This window comes from Genypterus blacodes, unplaced genomic scaffold (genome assembly GCF_046128005.1).
Source record: "Genypterus blacodes isolate CSIRO-AG114 ecotype Tasmania unplaced genomic scaffold, CSIRO-AGI_Gbla_v1 ptg000139l_1, whole genome shotgun sequence".
NCBI lineage: Eukaryota > Metazoa > Chordata > Actinopteri > Ophidiiformes > Ophidiidae > Genypterus > Genypterus blacodes.
In genome coordinates, this window is record NW_027466941.1 from 733,232 (window position 1) to 750,335 (window position 17,104).

The 17,104-nt window shown below is 47.6% G+C and overlaps 2 protein-coding genes across 2 annotated transcripts; one reads left to right on the plus strand and one right to left on the minus strand.

Moving 5' to 3' along the window:
* Positions 1-816: 816 nt before the first annotated feature.
* Positions 817-10,149, minus strand: bicc2 (bicaudal C homolog 2). Its single transcript, XM_076164882.1, has 19 exons — positions 9,837-10,149; positions 8,547-8,593; positions 8,073-8,142; positions 7,848-7,927; positions 7,588-7,749; positions 7,450-7,503; positions 7,070-7,285; positions 6,302-6,568; positions 5,895-6,026; positions 5,356-5,551; positions 5,088-5,221; positions 4,789-4,994; positions 4,200-4,299; positions 3,699-3,738; positions 2,346-2,509; positions 2,014-2,239; positions 1,748-1,914; positions 1,417-1,516; positions 817-1,283 (listed from the first exon to the last, which is right to left on the minus strand). Exons 1-19 carry the CDS (start codon positions 10,147-10,149, stop codon positions 1,153-1,155), a joined length of 2,805 nt encoding a protein of 934 aa, XP_076020997.1. The 3' UTR covers positions 817-1,152.
* Positions 10,150-12,140: 1,991 nt separating this feature from the next.
* Positions 12,141-17,054, plus strand: dele1 (DAP3 binding cell death enhancer 1). Its single transcript, XM_076165003.1, has 12 exons — positions 12,141-12,369; positions 13,101-13,215; positions 13,464-13,566; positions 13,692-13,830; positions 13,923-14,126; positions 14,243-14,325; positions 14,451-14,544; positions 14,721-14,863; positions 15,269-15,427; positions 15,801-15,893; positions 16,019-16,172; positions 16,279-17,054. The coding sequence occupies exons 1-12, from the start codon at positions 12,339-12,341 to the stop codon at positions 16,494-16,496; spliced, it is 1,536 nt and encodes a 511-aa protein (XP_076021118.1). The 5' UTR covers positions 12,141-12,338; the 3' UTR covers positions 16,497-17,054.
* The last annotated feature ends 50 nt before the right edge of the window (positions 17,055-17,104 follow it).

Below are 17,104 nucleotides of genomic sequence, written 5' to 3' on the forward strand. Positions count from 1 at the left end.
AGCAGATTTGAAGAACGCCGGGCCAAGAGCCTGTCTGTGTAATTGGCAGAGACATTGTAATAAGTAGGGATCATCTCTACCTAATCTGTCACAGTCCACCTCTTCCACTCACCCTCTCTCGCTCTCTCTCTCTCTTTCATGCTTGGCCACCCCTGCATTGCCGGCCCACCCACTCCCCCCCCCCCTTTCCTGCCCCCCCAGTTGAACACCCCTGGCTCATCCGCTTCGGCGTGGTAACCACCAGCCCTTTTCTTTATATTTGAAAATTGCATCTCGCGTTCTCATTACCACCTTGTGTGTAAGGTCCCTCAGATGCCACTAAATTACCCAGAGTACTCCTCTGCTTTCAATAAATTAAACCAGGAGGAGAAGAAGAAGAAGAAACCCCTATAAGCAGCTCCAGTGGCATCACAGCTGGCAATGTTGATAAATTAAATTGGAACTTTCAGGAGAGCAGTCAGGCGAGACCAAACCGTATTAAAAGCAGTGTCATGTTGCCTTCACACCCGTAAATGTATTTACCTATTCAAGTTTTCTAATTCATTTCCTTATCTGAGCCGCCCTGTATTTCCTGAGCCAATTCCATCTTGTCCACCAGCAGCTCTAATGTCATTGTCAGTGTATTTCCCCTTCTGAAACAAATCCATTACTTTTAAAGTCAAGCAAATGTGACTGGAATGTTCTAAAGGCAGTTGTGTGACACCAGTGCCCTCTAGTGGTGAGCCGGTATAACCCTGCAAACTCGCATTAGAAGGTTTGGAAGGAGAAGCAGTCTTGTTTCGAAATGATTTTATTCATCCTCGCTATGACATCACAAGAGCATTTAAAATGTATTTACAATTGCATACGTGTAATTGTTTCAATTGACTTTAACGCTTCAAAAATTGAGGATTTGCATAAGAAAGGCACTCTGAGGATAAACGTCTGTGTGGTCTTTGCAGAATCAGAGGTTCAGGAATGAAGACCTCCTTGTCTCGATCGCTTTGGGTTCATGGCTGCAGGTGGAAGTCGCTGTCTATAAACATGTTTATATTCTGTGTGTTGCTCAGATTGCAGTTTCATGCTTGTTCATCATAACCTCCATCATTCAGAGGGTTTGGATTCCTCCTCCTGCTCCTCCTCCTCCTCCTCCAGGCTCAAACTCGCCACCTCTCACCAGCGATTACTCTGAGCCGCCACTTCTAGATCCATGATTCGTGGAAGCCTCCCACTAGCCCCGCCCTCCAGGTAGCCAGGCTTCACTATGGGTGTGTCAGAGAGCCTCCTCTTGCTCTTGTTCAGGTCTGGAAAGATAAAGTAGTTGGACGACACGTTATTAATAGGGGGGAGAGGGAGGAGAGCTCCATCCTAACACCTCCCACCTCCCAGATGGATAGAAACGCTTTCCTGAATCTCCACCTAACGTCAGATTCTCACCTGAGATTGCCAATAACATCTTGCGGCGGGCCCCGAAGGTGGAGACCCCCACTTCTTTCAGATCTTCATCAGACAGAGTGAGGAATGTCTGATAGTCAATCTGGAGGAGAAAGCACAGCAGCCGCAGACGTAATATAGAGACCTTCAAGCGAGCCGACAAAACACAAACTCAGTGTCTGTGATGATGTGAAAATGGAATTTGACACACTGGCAGCATCTTTCAAAGTTTACAGGCGCTCACAGGAAGCGAGTATGATTCCCCCGTGACTCTGTGTGTGTGTGTGTGTGTGTGTGTGTGTGTGTGTGTGTGTGTGTGTGTGTGTGTGTTTACCTCTTGTTCTTCAAACACGTCAATATATTTCCCCAAGCCCAGCTGGCTGAGGAGCTCAGGTAGATCATCTATGATTTGGGGGGATGGGCTTCGCTGACTGCAAGTCGACGCCCTCCTGGACGCACACACGCCCTCAAAGTAGCCGCCGCTGCTCGAGAAGTTCTCCACTGGGCATCAAAGGTCAGAAGAAAAGATCAAAACAAGTTCAGAAAGCGAAAGAAAGTAAACGATAGTGCTCGGAAGACACACGACACAGACAAACTTACAGGCTTTGTCATTCCGGCCTCGGAGTGTCGAGGACACGAAGGCAGGGAAGGAGGAGGTGGACGAGGAGAAGGAGGAGGAGAAATTGGAGGGCGGCGAGGAGGGGGAGGAGGAGGAAGAGGAGGAGGAGACGGGCGGGGACGAGGATGTGGATCCACGTCTGTCCCTCCAGTTCCCCGAGTCGCTCCCGTTGTACATCCTATCCTTTCCCGCCTGCATAGCCCACGCCTAGACGGAGATGTAGGAAAATGGTGACGCCGTTAAATTTGACCTGTTTGACACATGTTTACATCCGAAACTAACTTCTGTATTGCTTCCTCGGTCACATGGGTACCTGCTGCTGGCTGCTGCTGGAGCTCAGGTACGGCTTGTAGCTGCGGCGGCTCACGTTGCGGAGCTCTTTGACGGCCTCGGCTGGCATGGACTTGGAGAAGCCCAGGCCGCTCCAGGTGTCTGTGGGCGTCTGCACCTCTGTGACCACGGGCTTCCTCTGCATGGCTGAAACAAGATAAACACACAGAGAGAGAGGTTTGAAATACACACACACACACATGTAGCTACATTGCAGATGTTCCTCTTCTCCTCTGCTATTCAGAAAAGAACAAACTGGTTTTCTTGAGTTAAATAATGAATTGCAAACAGTGCCGGCGATATGAGGCGTACTTAATAACACTTAATTTAGTAGAGGCTGAGAAACACACACACACACGCGGACACACACACACACACACCCACATGACAAACAAGTGAACCTGACGCCCCTGTTGGCACTCAAACAAGATCCATGTGTGATAAAAACTGTAACAACACTCGACAAAGAGTGTGAAATCAACAGGACTGTGGCTGGTGGGCTGTCATGTTGTGTGTGTATGTGTGTGTGTTTGTGTGTATAAATGTCCCACTCATATACTGACATATGGGCTTCTTAATGACTGTGAGGCAGATGGCCCATTCAGACTGCTAATTCATAATCCCATAAAGCAACACTGAGGGAATTTAGCGCCATTTGGCTGCAGATCTTCCCTGCATCTCTCCTTCTGGATGATAGATGAGGCGGCGTTGGTGTGTACAGTTGTGTCCGTAGCGTGTGTGTGTGTGTGTGTGTGTGTGTGTGTGTGTGTGTGTGTGTTTGTGTGTGTGTGTGTGTGCGTGCGTTTGGTGTGTTGTCCTGCCCCGTGTGTATTAAGTGGGAGTGCCAGTGCTACTCTATTATAACTCTGGCACAGTGCGGCCCATAAACAGGTCCCCTTCATCAGTTGCCTTGGCAGCGTGCGGCACTAAAATGGGCCCCTTCTATCAAATCGGCGGATCTGCTCTGGATATTAATGCGCCGCCTCCGTCGCCTATTTGACTAAACTAAAATAGCTACTTCATCCCTGCCTCATCACGAGACGCGGGGACATTCTTCACCAGAATATGAGCCAGCCTGGCGTTTCACAAGAAGCTCAATCAGAGAATAAGTAGAGAACAAGAACACAAGTCTGTACCAAAGTCCTCTGCGGAGTGTGTGTGTTCACGTGTGTGTGTGTGTGTATAAGGTGTACAGTGGCTATAGATCAATCAAAGGAAAGGACTTGCAAGACAGTGGCCTAATTGTTAGTACAGGTGTGTGTGTGTGTGTGTGTGTGTACAGCTCCTGAGGCTGCGGTGAGACAGGAAGACAGACGACATATTTAGGAACACTAACCTCTGTTTGCCTGCAGTTTCTTCTTCTCATAGTCATAATCCTGCACAACACAAACAGGAAATGGAGAAGGTAAATAATGCATGAAATTGAATCTATTTTTTTCTTCTCCCCCCCCCCATCTGGTTCCTGATGACAGGAAGGGGAAGCTAATTTACAGCAAGAACAAACACACTCGCACCAAACCAACACTTCCTGCGGTTATGGCGGTGGATTTGTTAATCAGCAGGCAGTAAAGCTACGAGTGCAGACGTGAGGAATAACAGGAGGAGAGGAAACAAACACAAAATCGATACTTCAAATTGAATCTCACAAGGTCAGCGGATGTATAAATCCAACGTGGTTACAAAACACAGAAACAAATGTTGTTTCTGCTGCTGCTGCTTTTAGGGACTCGACACAAAATAAACAAAGACGAACAAGAAAGTGTTCCGTCGCGTCATTTGTCTCTGGCTCTCTGATTGGATGCTGATTGTTGGTTGACGGGCACAGCTGCAGCCTCACCTCAGCCTGGGATGAGTCAGCGCACACATCCAGAATCTTCTCTCTCCTCAGCACCATCCTCCTCTCACTCCTCCCCGCCTCAAACTCTCCATTCAGTAATCTGCCACATTGAGGACACACACACACACACACACACACACAGGCAGATGACGTGGTTACATTGGGCTGTGGTGTCTGCAGAGGGAGGATGTCAGAGACGGCGTGGTGATGATACATCATAATGAACTACATTAAGGTGGAGCTGCTCCATTAAAGGTGCAAAGCTCTGCAAAGTTTCCCTGCAGTGTCTGGAGGATTAAAGCACAGAAACAGGCTCAGCAGCAGAAAAGCCCCGAGTCCAAATTATGAAACAACCAGCTTTGCTTTCTCCAGCTCCACTTCCTGTTTGTAACATTACTATAGTGCAGACAGATCTAGCACATGCAGCTGTGTGTGGGTGTGGGAGTGTGTGGGTGTGTGTGGGGGGTGGCTGGGTGTGTGTATGTAGGTGTGTGTGTACATGCTTGAAACAGATTGAGAGAGATTTTAGGCCTTTTATAAGTAGATACAAGCAGATTCCGTGTGTGTGTGTGTGTGTGTGTGTGCTCACCTGTGTGTGAGGGCCTGCCCTGTTGAATGTCGTCTGCCCTGAGTGAAAACCTTGTGGACCTCAGGACCCTGCAGACTCCCCCGCCGACCCATTAACCCCGCCCTGCTGCTGCTGATGCCACTCAATAAGTTCCGCGCCTCTGATGACGTCATGAGGCCAGAGCTCTCGTCCTCTGATTGGCTGGACTGGTCTTCATTCTCAGGGATCTGAAGAGCGGAACACAGAGAATGCAGGTACTGGTTCTGTTTGTGTTCTCTTCAGTGAAATGTGTTTTTATGTTGTTGGTGTTTTGAATGAACCTTCTCCAGGGGCCGGCTCTCTGTTCCCTTCAGTCCCACCCTCCCTTCATCAGTGGGCGGGGCTAGGCCTGGTGGAGGTAAGGGGCGGGGCTTAATCTGAGAGCCATTCAGCCCCTCTGGAGTGTGAGCAGGGCCTGGTCAACACCAATGACACAACAATTACAAAATCATATTTGTAGAAAAAGGACATTTAAAACAATACATAAATTTCAGTTTTAGGTTTTAGACTTTTGAGTGAACACAGACACACAGGAACACACACGTCCACACTCACTCTGTTCGGAGAGACGCAGTTGCTGCAGTAACATGTTGAGCCAATAGCTGGTCAGCCCGCTGCCTGTTAGCACGGGGTCAGAGGTCACCTCGGTTACCTTGGCAGTCTCACAGGCATCCAGGCCCAGGAGCAGGCGACGGGCCTCATAAAGAGAGGAAATGTTCCTCTCCAGGCCTTTCACCACCACGGACTGATACACACACACCGACACAGAGGAAGATCAGTATGAAGGAATACACACACACACACACACACACACACATAAATGATCTGACATATCTGATCTGAAAATATAAACAAAACCACATGATATTTCTTGAGTCGATTCAGGACGTGATAGCCGACACATAAAGGGGCGTGGCCTATATGAATGGCTGAGGATCGACCGTGGCGTCTATCTACCTGCCAATTTCAATTCCAAATCAGACTGTTAGCGCAGCTGTGTGTGTGTTTGTGTGACAGAACAAAGCAACGGTCAAATGAAATAATGAGACAACAACAACAACAAGCAGCAGCCTTGTTTTGTTTCCTACCTTGCTTGTCTGTTTCACTTTGGGTTTGACGCTAATGAAGACTCCAAGGTTTTGCATCATCTGAGCGAGCTTACAAGGATCCGCCTCCCCGTCTTCACGCATGTCAAACATCAAACACACAGGCAGGCAGTCCTGGAGACACACACGTACACACACACACACCACACAGAATGGTGAAGATCAAATCAGACGAATAGAAACATAACTCTGTAACGGTCTGTGCTGGGAATTGTGTTATCGCAATATATTGACAGCCACAACACAGCAAACTGCAGAGAAACAATAATAAATTGTTACGCAAGACATTTGCAAGCTGTGGTGTCCCCCCGTCTCTGCTGCTTCTCAAGGTTTAAAGACAACAGAAACACAGATCCCTCCTCCAGTGTCCTCCAGTAACCCCACTGTACCATGAGCTGCTGCCGGGCCAGACACACTCCGTCTGGGCTGCCCTGGATGAGCAGGGAGGGGGGGCTCTGCAGGGCGCTGAGGTCCGGCAAGATGATCTGGGTCTGGGTCTGGTGCATGACGCTCAGGAAGTGGGCTCCGTTCTGCCCCAGCAGGAAGAGGTGCTGCTGGGAGGTGACGTCCAGCTGGCTGCTCACCAGACCCCCCGACGACGCCTGACCCCCGACCTCCGACCCCAGCAGCAGGTCCATCAGGATGCACGTGGCCTTCTGTGAGACGGGGGAGGAAACATTGAAGGGGACGATAAGGAGATCATCTTTGTCAAACAACACATCACACATTTTGTTCTTTTTAAGTTATTGTATAATGACGCAGACATTTATAACTCTGCCACCGTATGGAACACAAACTCCATTCAACTTTTGAAATGCTCCCCTGTGCCCCGTGATCAACGGTGCTCAAGCTCATCATGACGGCATGTAGGCTTTATGAGTGATTGTGAGTTATATGTTTTGTTAGTATTGCAGCAGACAAACATAGAAATCAGCTGTGTCTGACTTTACTGTGTTGCCATTTACAGTGTGTGACTGACTTATCGAGTGGTAAACAAATGCTAAACTACCTCAGAATAATAATTTCCACATGCATAAAATTGCCCAATAACAATCAAATTGCCCGGTGTGACAGCTGGCAGGGATAAGAAGCTTTTCCTCCACACCTGGTTTGATTTGACAGTAAACTGTAAAGTGGATTAATGATCTCTGCTTCACCTTGACGGCGGCTGCGTTGCCCTGAAGGCCCCAGACGGTGCAGCAGCTTCCATAGAAGTGAGGCTGAGTCTGAGGCTGAGGAGGCACAGCCCTGAAGCTCACCGTCACCCCCAGAGCCTGCACCACCTGCTGGATGAGAGGGGAGCCGGCCTCGGGCAGAGGCTGGGGCACCAGGCTGACGGGGAGGTCGAAGGTCAAAGCCAGCGGCTGGAGGTCCTGAGATGAGTGATGAGATTAGAAGGAAGGAAAGAGAAAGAAGAGATGAGAGGCAAAGGCAGAGATGTCTATTAGGGGAACATTCTTTTTATTATTCTATTGATTTCTGTGTCTTGATAGGAGTGCAGTACAGTACGATGTCATCTCACACATCAACCACTCACTCTTATTCTCCTCCTGGCCGCTTCGACTCCTTCAACCGGGCCAGCAATGGACACCTGACGTAAGACGGAGGGCGGTGATGAGTTCAGGTCATTATCAGATCAACACACACTCTGTCCGGCTGAATGTTTGGATGTTACCTGGTTGCTTTTCTCTCCTGTGGCGCTGTGCCGGTTGGAGTCTGGGAAATGGATGTGACAGGATGTGACCTCCATCACCCGTTTGATGTTTCCACCACCTTTCCCAATCACGTGAGAGTGCTCGGTATACGCCACGTCCATCTTTAGAGTCACTTTGTTCACCTGGTTTGAGCAAACAGTGTTACTATATGCACTTCCAGACACTTTAAACAGTTCAACCAACTTCCTAATACTCTGTTTGTAACCTTCAGGCCCCTCACCTTGGTTTCCAGCACTTCTAATATCTTCTTTTTGGCTTCCAGAACATTTGCTCGCTTCCCTTCCACCTTCACGTGTGGATCTAGTAGGAAATGAAAGTTCTATTTTACAGGGAAATCCCAAAAGTGTTCAGCAAATGCATGTCTGTGGTACAATCAGTCTGCAGGGAGAGTGACAGGAAGAGTTTGGGCTTTGATACGGTGTGTGTGTGTGTGTGTGACTCTCACCTTTCTTCGACTTGGCTCCAATCTTCAGCTTGGACGGCCATTTCACCTGAGTGTCAGTTTCTCTCATCACCTGTGGCAGCGAGAACAATAAGCCAGCGAGAAACAAAGAGGTTCAGTGAGAGGAGATGTGTTTTATTGTGAGAGCCGTCAGGGCGGAAAGGCACACACACACACACACACACATTCAGACACGCTGAAGATCTCCACAATATGAGAATACAAAGGCTCATTTGCATTTCAAGGCCGGCAATTATCACCTCCATAAAATCAGTCAATCACAGAGTTCAGAGCCTGGAACAAATGTGAAGATAGTAACACGAGCTCACTGATTTAAACTGAGCAAAGAGGATCAGAGAAGCGATGAAGAGAAAGAGAAGAGAGAGAGAAGAGAGAGAAGAAGAGAGAGAAGAAGAGAGAAGCTCCATGTCATTATTCTATCTTCTGTCTTTATGTGTCATCTGTGTTCTTACTTACTCTCTCAAAAAACTCTTCGCCTGTAACGCCGTCGCCGTGATTTGGAGCTGGAAGACACACAAGACGTTTATGGAGCACTCACACACACACACACACACACACACACACACTCACAAAACTCCTTTTTTACGTGTCACTTTTGCAGCAGTGTGATTTATGGGCGGCGTTGGTGTTTTGTTGGGTTGCGACAATCATCTGCGCTTACGTCAACATTTAAACGTGTGGACCTGGAACGTTGGCTGAAATTTGCAGAGTGAGTGGAACAAAAGGTTGCCGGGAACATAAACATTTTTAAAAGGCCATTGCTCCACAGTGACATTTACAGGGTCTGAGGGAGGGGGGGGCAGAAACGCCTTCAACACCCCCCTCCCTCCCTCCCTCCCTCCCTCCCTCCCTACCTCTCCCTCCTCCTGATCGCTACGGGTTACGCTGGCCAGAGCTGAGGAATGGGAAGAGAACAGTGCGGGGTGGAGAGGGAAGGTGGTGGCTGGCGGGGGGGGCGACTACAAATTAGCCTGGAGACGGAGAATCACACCAATGGCATCTGCTGACGTCAATACCTCCTCCTTGACCGAAATAATAAAATAACAACTGCAAAAACAACAATTAAGAACAAAAGAAAACAGAAAAACACCCAAGATTGTTCGCCTACATCTTCATCCTCACATCTTCGTCTCTATCAGGGCCTGATAGGAGATTATCACCGAAAAAAAAGGGGGGACAGGAGATAAAGTATTGACTGTCTGATTTACGCTGAGCAAAGAGCCGACGGTCGCAGCTGCACACACACATTAAAACAATCCACATGTAGCAGAGCTGGATCCACTCAGGCGCCTTCACATGGAGGGCCGTGTGAGGACAAACACCAGCTGCAGTCAGTGCCACACCGAGAGAGAGAGAGGGAGAGAGGGAGAGAGAGAGAGAGAGAGAGAGAGAGAGAGAGAGAGAGTAACACGTAAAGCCGGCAAGCAGTGATATCTAACAAGCAGACAGGATGATAATGGCACACAGAGAGCAAATAGGTTTGTGAATGCAGGAGTCGTCTCAGCTCGTATATCAGCCGTTGTATTATATTATTATATTGATCGTGACGACGCGATGCAGCACCTGCAGGCTCTGACAGGACGCTCAGGAGGTCAGGGAGATAACCGAGGGCCCACAGGGAGGCGACAGGCAGCGACAAACATCAGATTAATGATCAGAGAGACGCGGCTCATAGTGCAGAATGTGGAGAATGTGTGTTTCTAATTCATAACTCATCAACATCAGGTGCGTTGAACATTCACTCACCGTACAGCATGTTTTCCAGCTTCTTCCTGTCAATCCGGAACCTCTCCTCCACCCACTCCGGGTCCGAACTTTGCCCTTTGGCGTTCTCCTTCCCGGGTCCTGAGCTCTCTCCTCCTCCTCCTCCTTCTTCTGCTTCCTCTTCTTCCTCCTCGTCATCTTCTTTCTCCCCTCTGTGGTGCCGCCTGGACACGGTTTGGGCCTCGCTGGGCTCAGGTTCCGACGCTGAGCCGGGTTCTAAACTAGGTTCCAAGTCGGGCTCCTGGACTGCTGTCTTGGCCGGGACCGGAGAGCTCTGCTCGCTGGTGCTGGCCATAGCAGGACTGAGCCCCTCGTCAGTGTGTGTGTGTGTGTGGATGTGTGTGTGTCTATGTGTGACCAAGGAGACCAGGGGGAGAGAGTGAAAAGGGGATAGAGGGGCGAGGAAACACCCCCTACGTCTTTTCTTTACATCCCCCGCCCCTTTCACTTAATTTGGTACACAAATCTACCTCTCTGTCTGTCTGCCTCCATTTTGTCTCTGACAGATGATGCCTTCACAGTCTTGCATTTTGAGCAGCATAGTGGCTTCTCTGCTGCGTCTCCAGCCACCATGTCTTTGCTGTGTGAAGTTGATCCACAAACACAAAATCTGTAAATACGGCTGGGACTCGCTGTGCTTCTCGCAAATCCTCCGCAAGCCTCAGTTCAACATTTGAGTGTCATGAGGGAAGATCAACCAGGCTTATGACGAGACAAGATACTCACTCCAAGACACAAACATACATTTGAAATTAGCACAATTAGAGTCAGCGAGTTTCTTGTACGCCACATTCCTTAGATGTGAAGCCAGTTGAATATCATGTAAATGTGTTTTTGCATGTGTTGGGGTCGGGGTTGTGATTATTTGGGGTTAAGGTTTGGGTTGGTAGGGGTTATTATGTTGCTGGGGCCCATTTTCCAGATCCTTCCTAGGGCCCCACGAAGGCAAGGGTCAACTCTGAAAGCAGCAGACTGGATTTCACCTGCTAAGTTAGTAAGTCAAGGGCAAACACCAGCGTTTCAGTTTGTTATCATGACCCTGACAGTCTAACCGGAGTCACTGAGTAATTTGAAGTGTTCTGAAGGATAAAACACGCCTATCCAAACAAACATAAGCAGTAATAAAAGATCATTTAAATACTTAAAGTAGAGTACAGGGGAGGATGAGATCTGTTCCACTTTCATCTCATGGTCAGACCACCAAGCAGTCCAAGCCCCCCACCTTCAAGACCCCTTACACAATCTGAACACTGCAGCTAACCAAATAAACAGCTGATCCAGTAGGGTTCCACTCCACGTCGGCCCATTTTCTGCGCTTGCTATCCTTCCTCTGAAGTTTTAGACGTGTGTGTTGCAATTCAAAAAAATTGATTTTACAAAGTTGCATAAACATATACAATTAAAATATTCCCTTCCCTACATTTCTGTTATTTGACATCTCAAGCACACACTGAAAAGAAATGGTTAACAACAAATGACACTTTTCTGCGACTGGGCTGAATTCTGTTTCCTGTTTTCCTCAGACTAATTTGGCCCATTTGGGGAAATCAGCAAAATAATGTTTACCAGTGGTACTAAGATTGCAAACTGCTGCAGACTAGACTTTTAGCCAGAGGAGGTGAGGACGTTAAGTGCCAGGCATGATGACTTCAGAGGAAGAGCATCACTATGGTTACTGGTCAAGGGGTGAACTATTACAAATCCAACCTGACTTCACAACTTCTCCCCCCCTCCTGTTTGCCCCCGTCTGACTGAAAGAGTGTGTGTGAGTGTGTTTCCAGTAAGTGTCAGGGCCTGCGTCACCGTATGACCCCGAGGGCAGCACAAAGAAAAGACAAGACCAAGGGAACAATGAGCTGTGGACATATTACTGGAATGGCTTAATGAATCAAGGCCTGACAACAAGGAATAAGCACCTTTTCTTAAGACATAGATAGATAGATAGATAGATAGATAGATAGATAGATAGATAGATAGATAGATAGATAGATAGATAGATAGATAGATAGATAGTTTAAGTGGAATGTGATAACCTGTAACCTATAAAAAAAAAAATATATATATATATTATTTAAATAATTATCTATTATCTACCTATCATATAAAAAATATTTATAATTTTCAAGAATAATTATCTTTAATTTGAATTATGTTACAAATCAACCCTTGAACACAGCGTGGCCGTCTTGAGAGGCTGCCATGTCTTATTATACCACAGGGTGGCACTGCAACTCTGTGAGGGGCCTTGTTGCTCTTTTGTTGCGTCACACAAACCACTTCCGGTTTGGTTTTCCGACGCGGCTCATGTGACGACCGCAGTTATTTACAACCTAAGCTGAGCCGTGACCGTAAACGTTACACATACAAGGCGACCGGGCTCCTGTGAGACGTTCACGGGGCCGGACGGGCCCACAGACCGGACCAAACATGGACTTTACCCCATAAAACCAGCGCTTGTACCCGCCGTGAGACGAACCGAGGACCATGTGGAGAGTCCAGGCTCTGTTTGGAAGAGGTGAGGGACATGTCATTGACTCTGTTTGTCAGTGCCATGTTGTTTGTGCCACCCGAGTCTCCATTTTATTGAATAAATGTACACCGTCAGTTGTTCAGCACTTTATAGCTACACGTTAGCTGCGGCTCCAACGTGTTTAACTGCCGTGCATTTAGCTGTTTTAAAGTTGTAATGTTCTTTGCAACACCGACAGTCGCGTTATTTTGGTGACTGATAGTGTAGTTTACATACAGTAGCTGGAGTTACTGTCTGTCAGTCTGTCAGCAGCACCTGTTCGTGTATTGATCCGTAAATAGTACACGACTTAAGTTACTTCAAGTGCTGTAGTTCGTAAACCGAGGCTCTGCGTGTTGCATATTGTTTTACTTAACTACATGTATGTGTGTGTTGGTTGTTGTGTTATTGTTACAAATTCCATAGTTGTACTATTTCACTGATATCGAACAGATTTTACATCTGGAGAACCAGCACATTTGTAAAACATTCAGATGAAGTGGTGATTATTCCCTCATCTTATCAACTCATTTCATAAGACTAATGGAGACGTAAGTAAATCAGTACACACATGAAAACCTGCAGGATCTCATCACGACAGGTTCTCCTGTAAAATGTAATTTGTCATTTCGTATTCTGATTTATCTCTGGATCAGATTCTTCAGATATTAATTCAAAAATGTCCTAACCTCCAGCATCTGTTTGTAATTTTCTGCTGTGTTTCCACTGCTTCCCAGTATTAAACCGGTGCTATGGCAACACCCAACTCAGACTGTCCCAGAACCACCGTGTGGAAGATGAGTTTATCAACGGCTCAGTCCTCTCCACCTCTCGACACTCCTCCGAAAACAGGTATCCTCCATCCTCATGCCCTGTCTGTCTCACCACCCAGACTACTGAACCAAGAAAGGAAGAGTTGAACTTTGATTGTAGCACCAGTTAACCTTTAGACCCTGCAGTCCTTTCATCTGGTTGCATCATGTAGCGGCAACTGCTTTGTGCCAGTAGTGGGAATGAGAGCAACGTCTGTTGTATCAAATTGAAGATTCTTGCTGTGATGTATTTAACTGTGAATAATGACAGATTGTGTCTCATGGCAGCTCTCAGAAAGGGGAGGATGGAGAGAGGAGGAGGAAACAGAGGACGTCTCAGTTTGGCTATGCTGAGCTTCCACGTTACACAGCCCTGGATGCAGTGGGATGGGTACGTCCTGCGTTTACATTCATGTTATACATTCATTCATGTATAGCTTTCTGCTGCTCCTGCTGCTGCTCTGTTGTTATTACTGCAATAACAGAGATGACAGATGAGCTGATGTTTCTTCACAGGGCACAGCAGCCATTCTCTTCATGCAGATCTGCAGGAAGATCCACTCCCAGTTCTCCTCCAGCACTGAGCCTAACCCCGGCGCCCTCGCCACGCCCTCCACCCTGCACAAGTGCGGCTATCGCATCCTGCTGAAGATCTGTGAGTCCAAAAACAGTCAGGGACGAATTCCAACTTGCAACCGAAGGAACCAAACCTGACATTGTTTTGCTGCTTCTGTCTGGATCCTCTAGTGTCTCGGCGTGATGTCCTACCCAGAGGAAGGACAGTTTTGTGTCTGCAGGAACCAAACCAGGCTCAGTCCTCAGGCCAAAGCAGCAGCAGCAGCAGCAGCCGAGGTGATGCTGGTCCTGACAGCAGCAGTGAGCAGGACCACCTGATTGCTGCTGGCTCCGTCACTGACCACCAGACGGCAGAACTGAGACAGGAGTTTCCTGGTTTGTTATTTTACTCCTCTAGTAGTTGTAGTTGAAATATAGCATCTTAATAGTTTTATTATGAAAATTATGAGGAGGAAATGATCTAAATGTCTGTGTGTTTGTCTGACCCACAGAAGAATCCTCTCTGTATGCATCCTGTCCTTTAGAGAACAATGCCACGTGTGACAAGACAGAGAGAAAAGAAGAAGATTACAAGGTGACTTCCTTTTCCATTAGATTGCATCTGGTTTTATTGAAGGAAATCTCCCTCCCTCCATTCATGCAGACGACACTGCTCATCATTATTATGTGATCCATTTAGTGTTCTTCTGTGTTCTGCAGGACATCTTGTCTGATGAAGAGCGGCTGGCAGAAGCGGCCCTGAACCTCATACATGTGGGCGGGGCCAGTGTGCCTGTGGTCCTCAACATCATCGGTAAGGATTGTTTTTTTAGTTATTCTGATGTCGCTGACAATGGAGAACTTACCGACCATCGACCTGCACACTGCTCTGTTCTGCACTGGATGATGATGTGGATGTTGTTTTGTTAATGTATACATTTGTTTGTTTCTCTGTACATATCTAATATCTGCCTTCCCCTCTCTTGACAGGTCTTGAGAATGCCAAGAGTGAGAACTATGAGGCAGCTTTCGCCTGCTTCCTGTCTGCAGCCCAGCACGGTTACAGCAAAGGCCAGTTTAACACGGCCGTGTGTTACGAGACCGGCAGGGGAGTCGGCAAGGACAAGGAGAAGGTGAGAGCTCGACTGACACACACTCTGCTTCCCTCTCTGCCAGTATTAATGTGGCGATTAGGAGACGGAATCAATGAGCTGTCTGTCACCTGATAGGTCCTGACAGTGTGTCAAATGTAGACGGACACATTTAGACACATTTATTCTATAAACATTCAGAATCAGATGCTTTATGTTGATTGTCCTTTCATCTTGACTGCATACATTTGTTGTGTGTGTGTGTGTGTGTGTGTGTGTGTGTGTGTGTGTGTGTGTGTGTGTGTGTGTGTGTGTGTGTGTGTGTGTGTGTGTGTGTGTGTGTGTGTGTGTGTGTGTGTGTGTGTGTGTGTGTGTGTGTGTGTGTGTGTGTGTGTGTGTGTGTGTGTGTGTGTGTGTGTGTGTGTGTGTGTGTGTGTTCTCTCCCAGGCTCTGTATTACTACTGGCAGGCAGCTGTGGGCGGTCACAGGCAAGCTCAGTACCGCTACGCCAAGAAGCTTCTGACCAGCAGGGGGCATCAGAGTGCAGAGGAGCTAAACGCAGCCATCAGTCTCCTCCAGCAGGCTGCAGACGCCGGACTCACTGAGGTAAACTGAAGAGACACTATGATATCACTGAAGGAGGTGTGTGTGTGTGTGTAATTTCAACTTCTGGGTAAGGCCTGAAGCAGAGAGTGAAAGTAAGACGCCCCCTCCTGTCATGTTTAGGCTCTGCTGGGTGTCTGTAACGTCCCTGAACTGTCTAACATGCAATTAGATGAATGAACCTAAGAGGGTTTGGCTTTAAATATCTTTAATCATGAATAAAAAACACATCCCTTTTATAATGTATGGATTATGTGAGCAGTGAAATTAAAGCAGGATTGTGTTTAATCAACATTCATCTTGCTGCCACACTGGCTGTGTTAGAGGAATACTGAGCTCCTGAATGCTTCATCTCTCTATCCTCTGGTGTGTTCAGGCTCAGGTCTATCTCGCCTCAGTCTGCTCCCAGGATCCGTTGATGGATGGGGAGAAGTCTGTCCACTACCTGAAGATGGCAGCAGAGAGAGGAGTGAGTGCCCTTCTAGATACTTCCATCAGTGACTCTCCTCTCGTAGTGAAGCATTCTTATAGAGCAGGCATCCTCTACTTTGACCTGAATGTGTGTGTGACTGCGTTGTGTGTGTGTGTGCACAGGACGGCACCGCCCTGCTGTTCTTGGCTCAGTGCTACGAGAGCGGCTTTGGCGTGAAGCAGAATTTCAGGACGGCAATCGAATTCTACAACAGAGCCGCTCAAGCAGGCAACACCCAGGCCAAGACGTTACTGATGCCCCCTAGTGGCACAGAGGGTAAGAGCAAGGACACAGGCTACATAGGAGAGATGGCACATATAGTTTTTATGTCATTTCTTATAAATTTTGTAATGTTGATATTTCCCTCTCTCTTTCCTGACAGAACACTCACTGCTGCGTTCCATCCGATCCCTCTCCTCCTTGGCGGGTCACATCCCTCCCTCCACCAGTCCACACGTCCCCCTCCCCCTCCTGCCTCACTCCTGGAGCACGGGCAGCCTGTGCACCTTCCCATCGCTGTCCTCACTGCCTCTGCACCTCCACCCCCAAGCCCACAGCGCCGAGGGAGGGCGCTGCCAGTGGAGCGTGGGGTTAGGATAGAGCCTGAGTCAGCTCGGGACAAACTGAAGAATGGACTTTCACTGGATTTGCCTGCATGGGTTTTATAATAGGTCAAATGTTTCAGTGTGTAAATGTTATTAAGCTTTATATAAGTGTGGAAGCTGTTCATTACAAAGTCGCAACAAAGCGCACAATATTTTATATACAATGGGCCATGGAATCTTTTACTATTTTTTCTACGACATGATGGCAGTATCTTCTTGCCTGTTTACCCGGGAGGAACTAAGTGCTCCTGATGAGCAGGTCGGCTCCTTATATGGTCTGCCCCTGCTGTCAGTGTATGAATGGGTGAGTGTGAGGTCTGTGGATGAAAGCGCGACATAACGAGGCTGGTAAAGCACCGGATATCTGTCATGTTCAAAGAATATCTTTAATCACAACTTTTCTGAAGGTTCAGTGCTGCCAGTTATTACAAATGATCCGATTCTCTATTATGTCTGTGTCAACATTGTGTTAATATATCAATAATGTGTTTGCTTTACACACAGCAAAGTGAATTACAGTATGTAAGGAAGAAATAAAGTCTTGAGTGTGGAAGCCATTGTTATTTTATACTTATTATCCATCATCACTAATGTGCAAGAAGT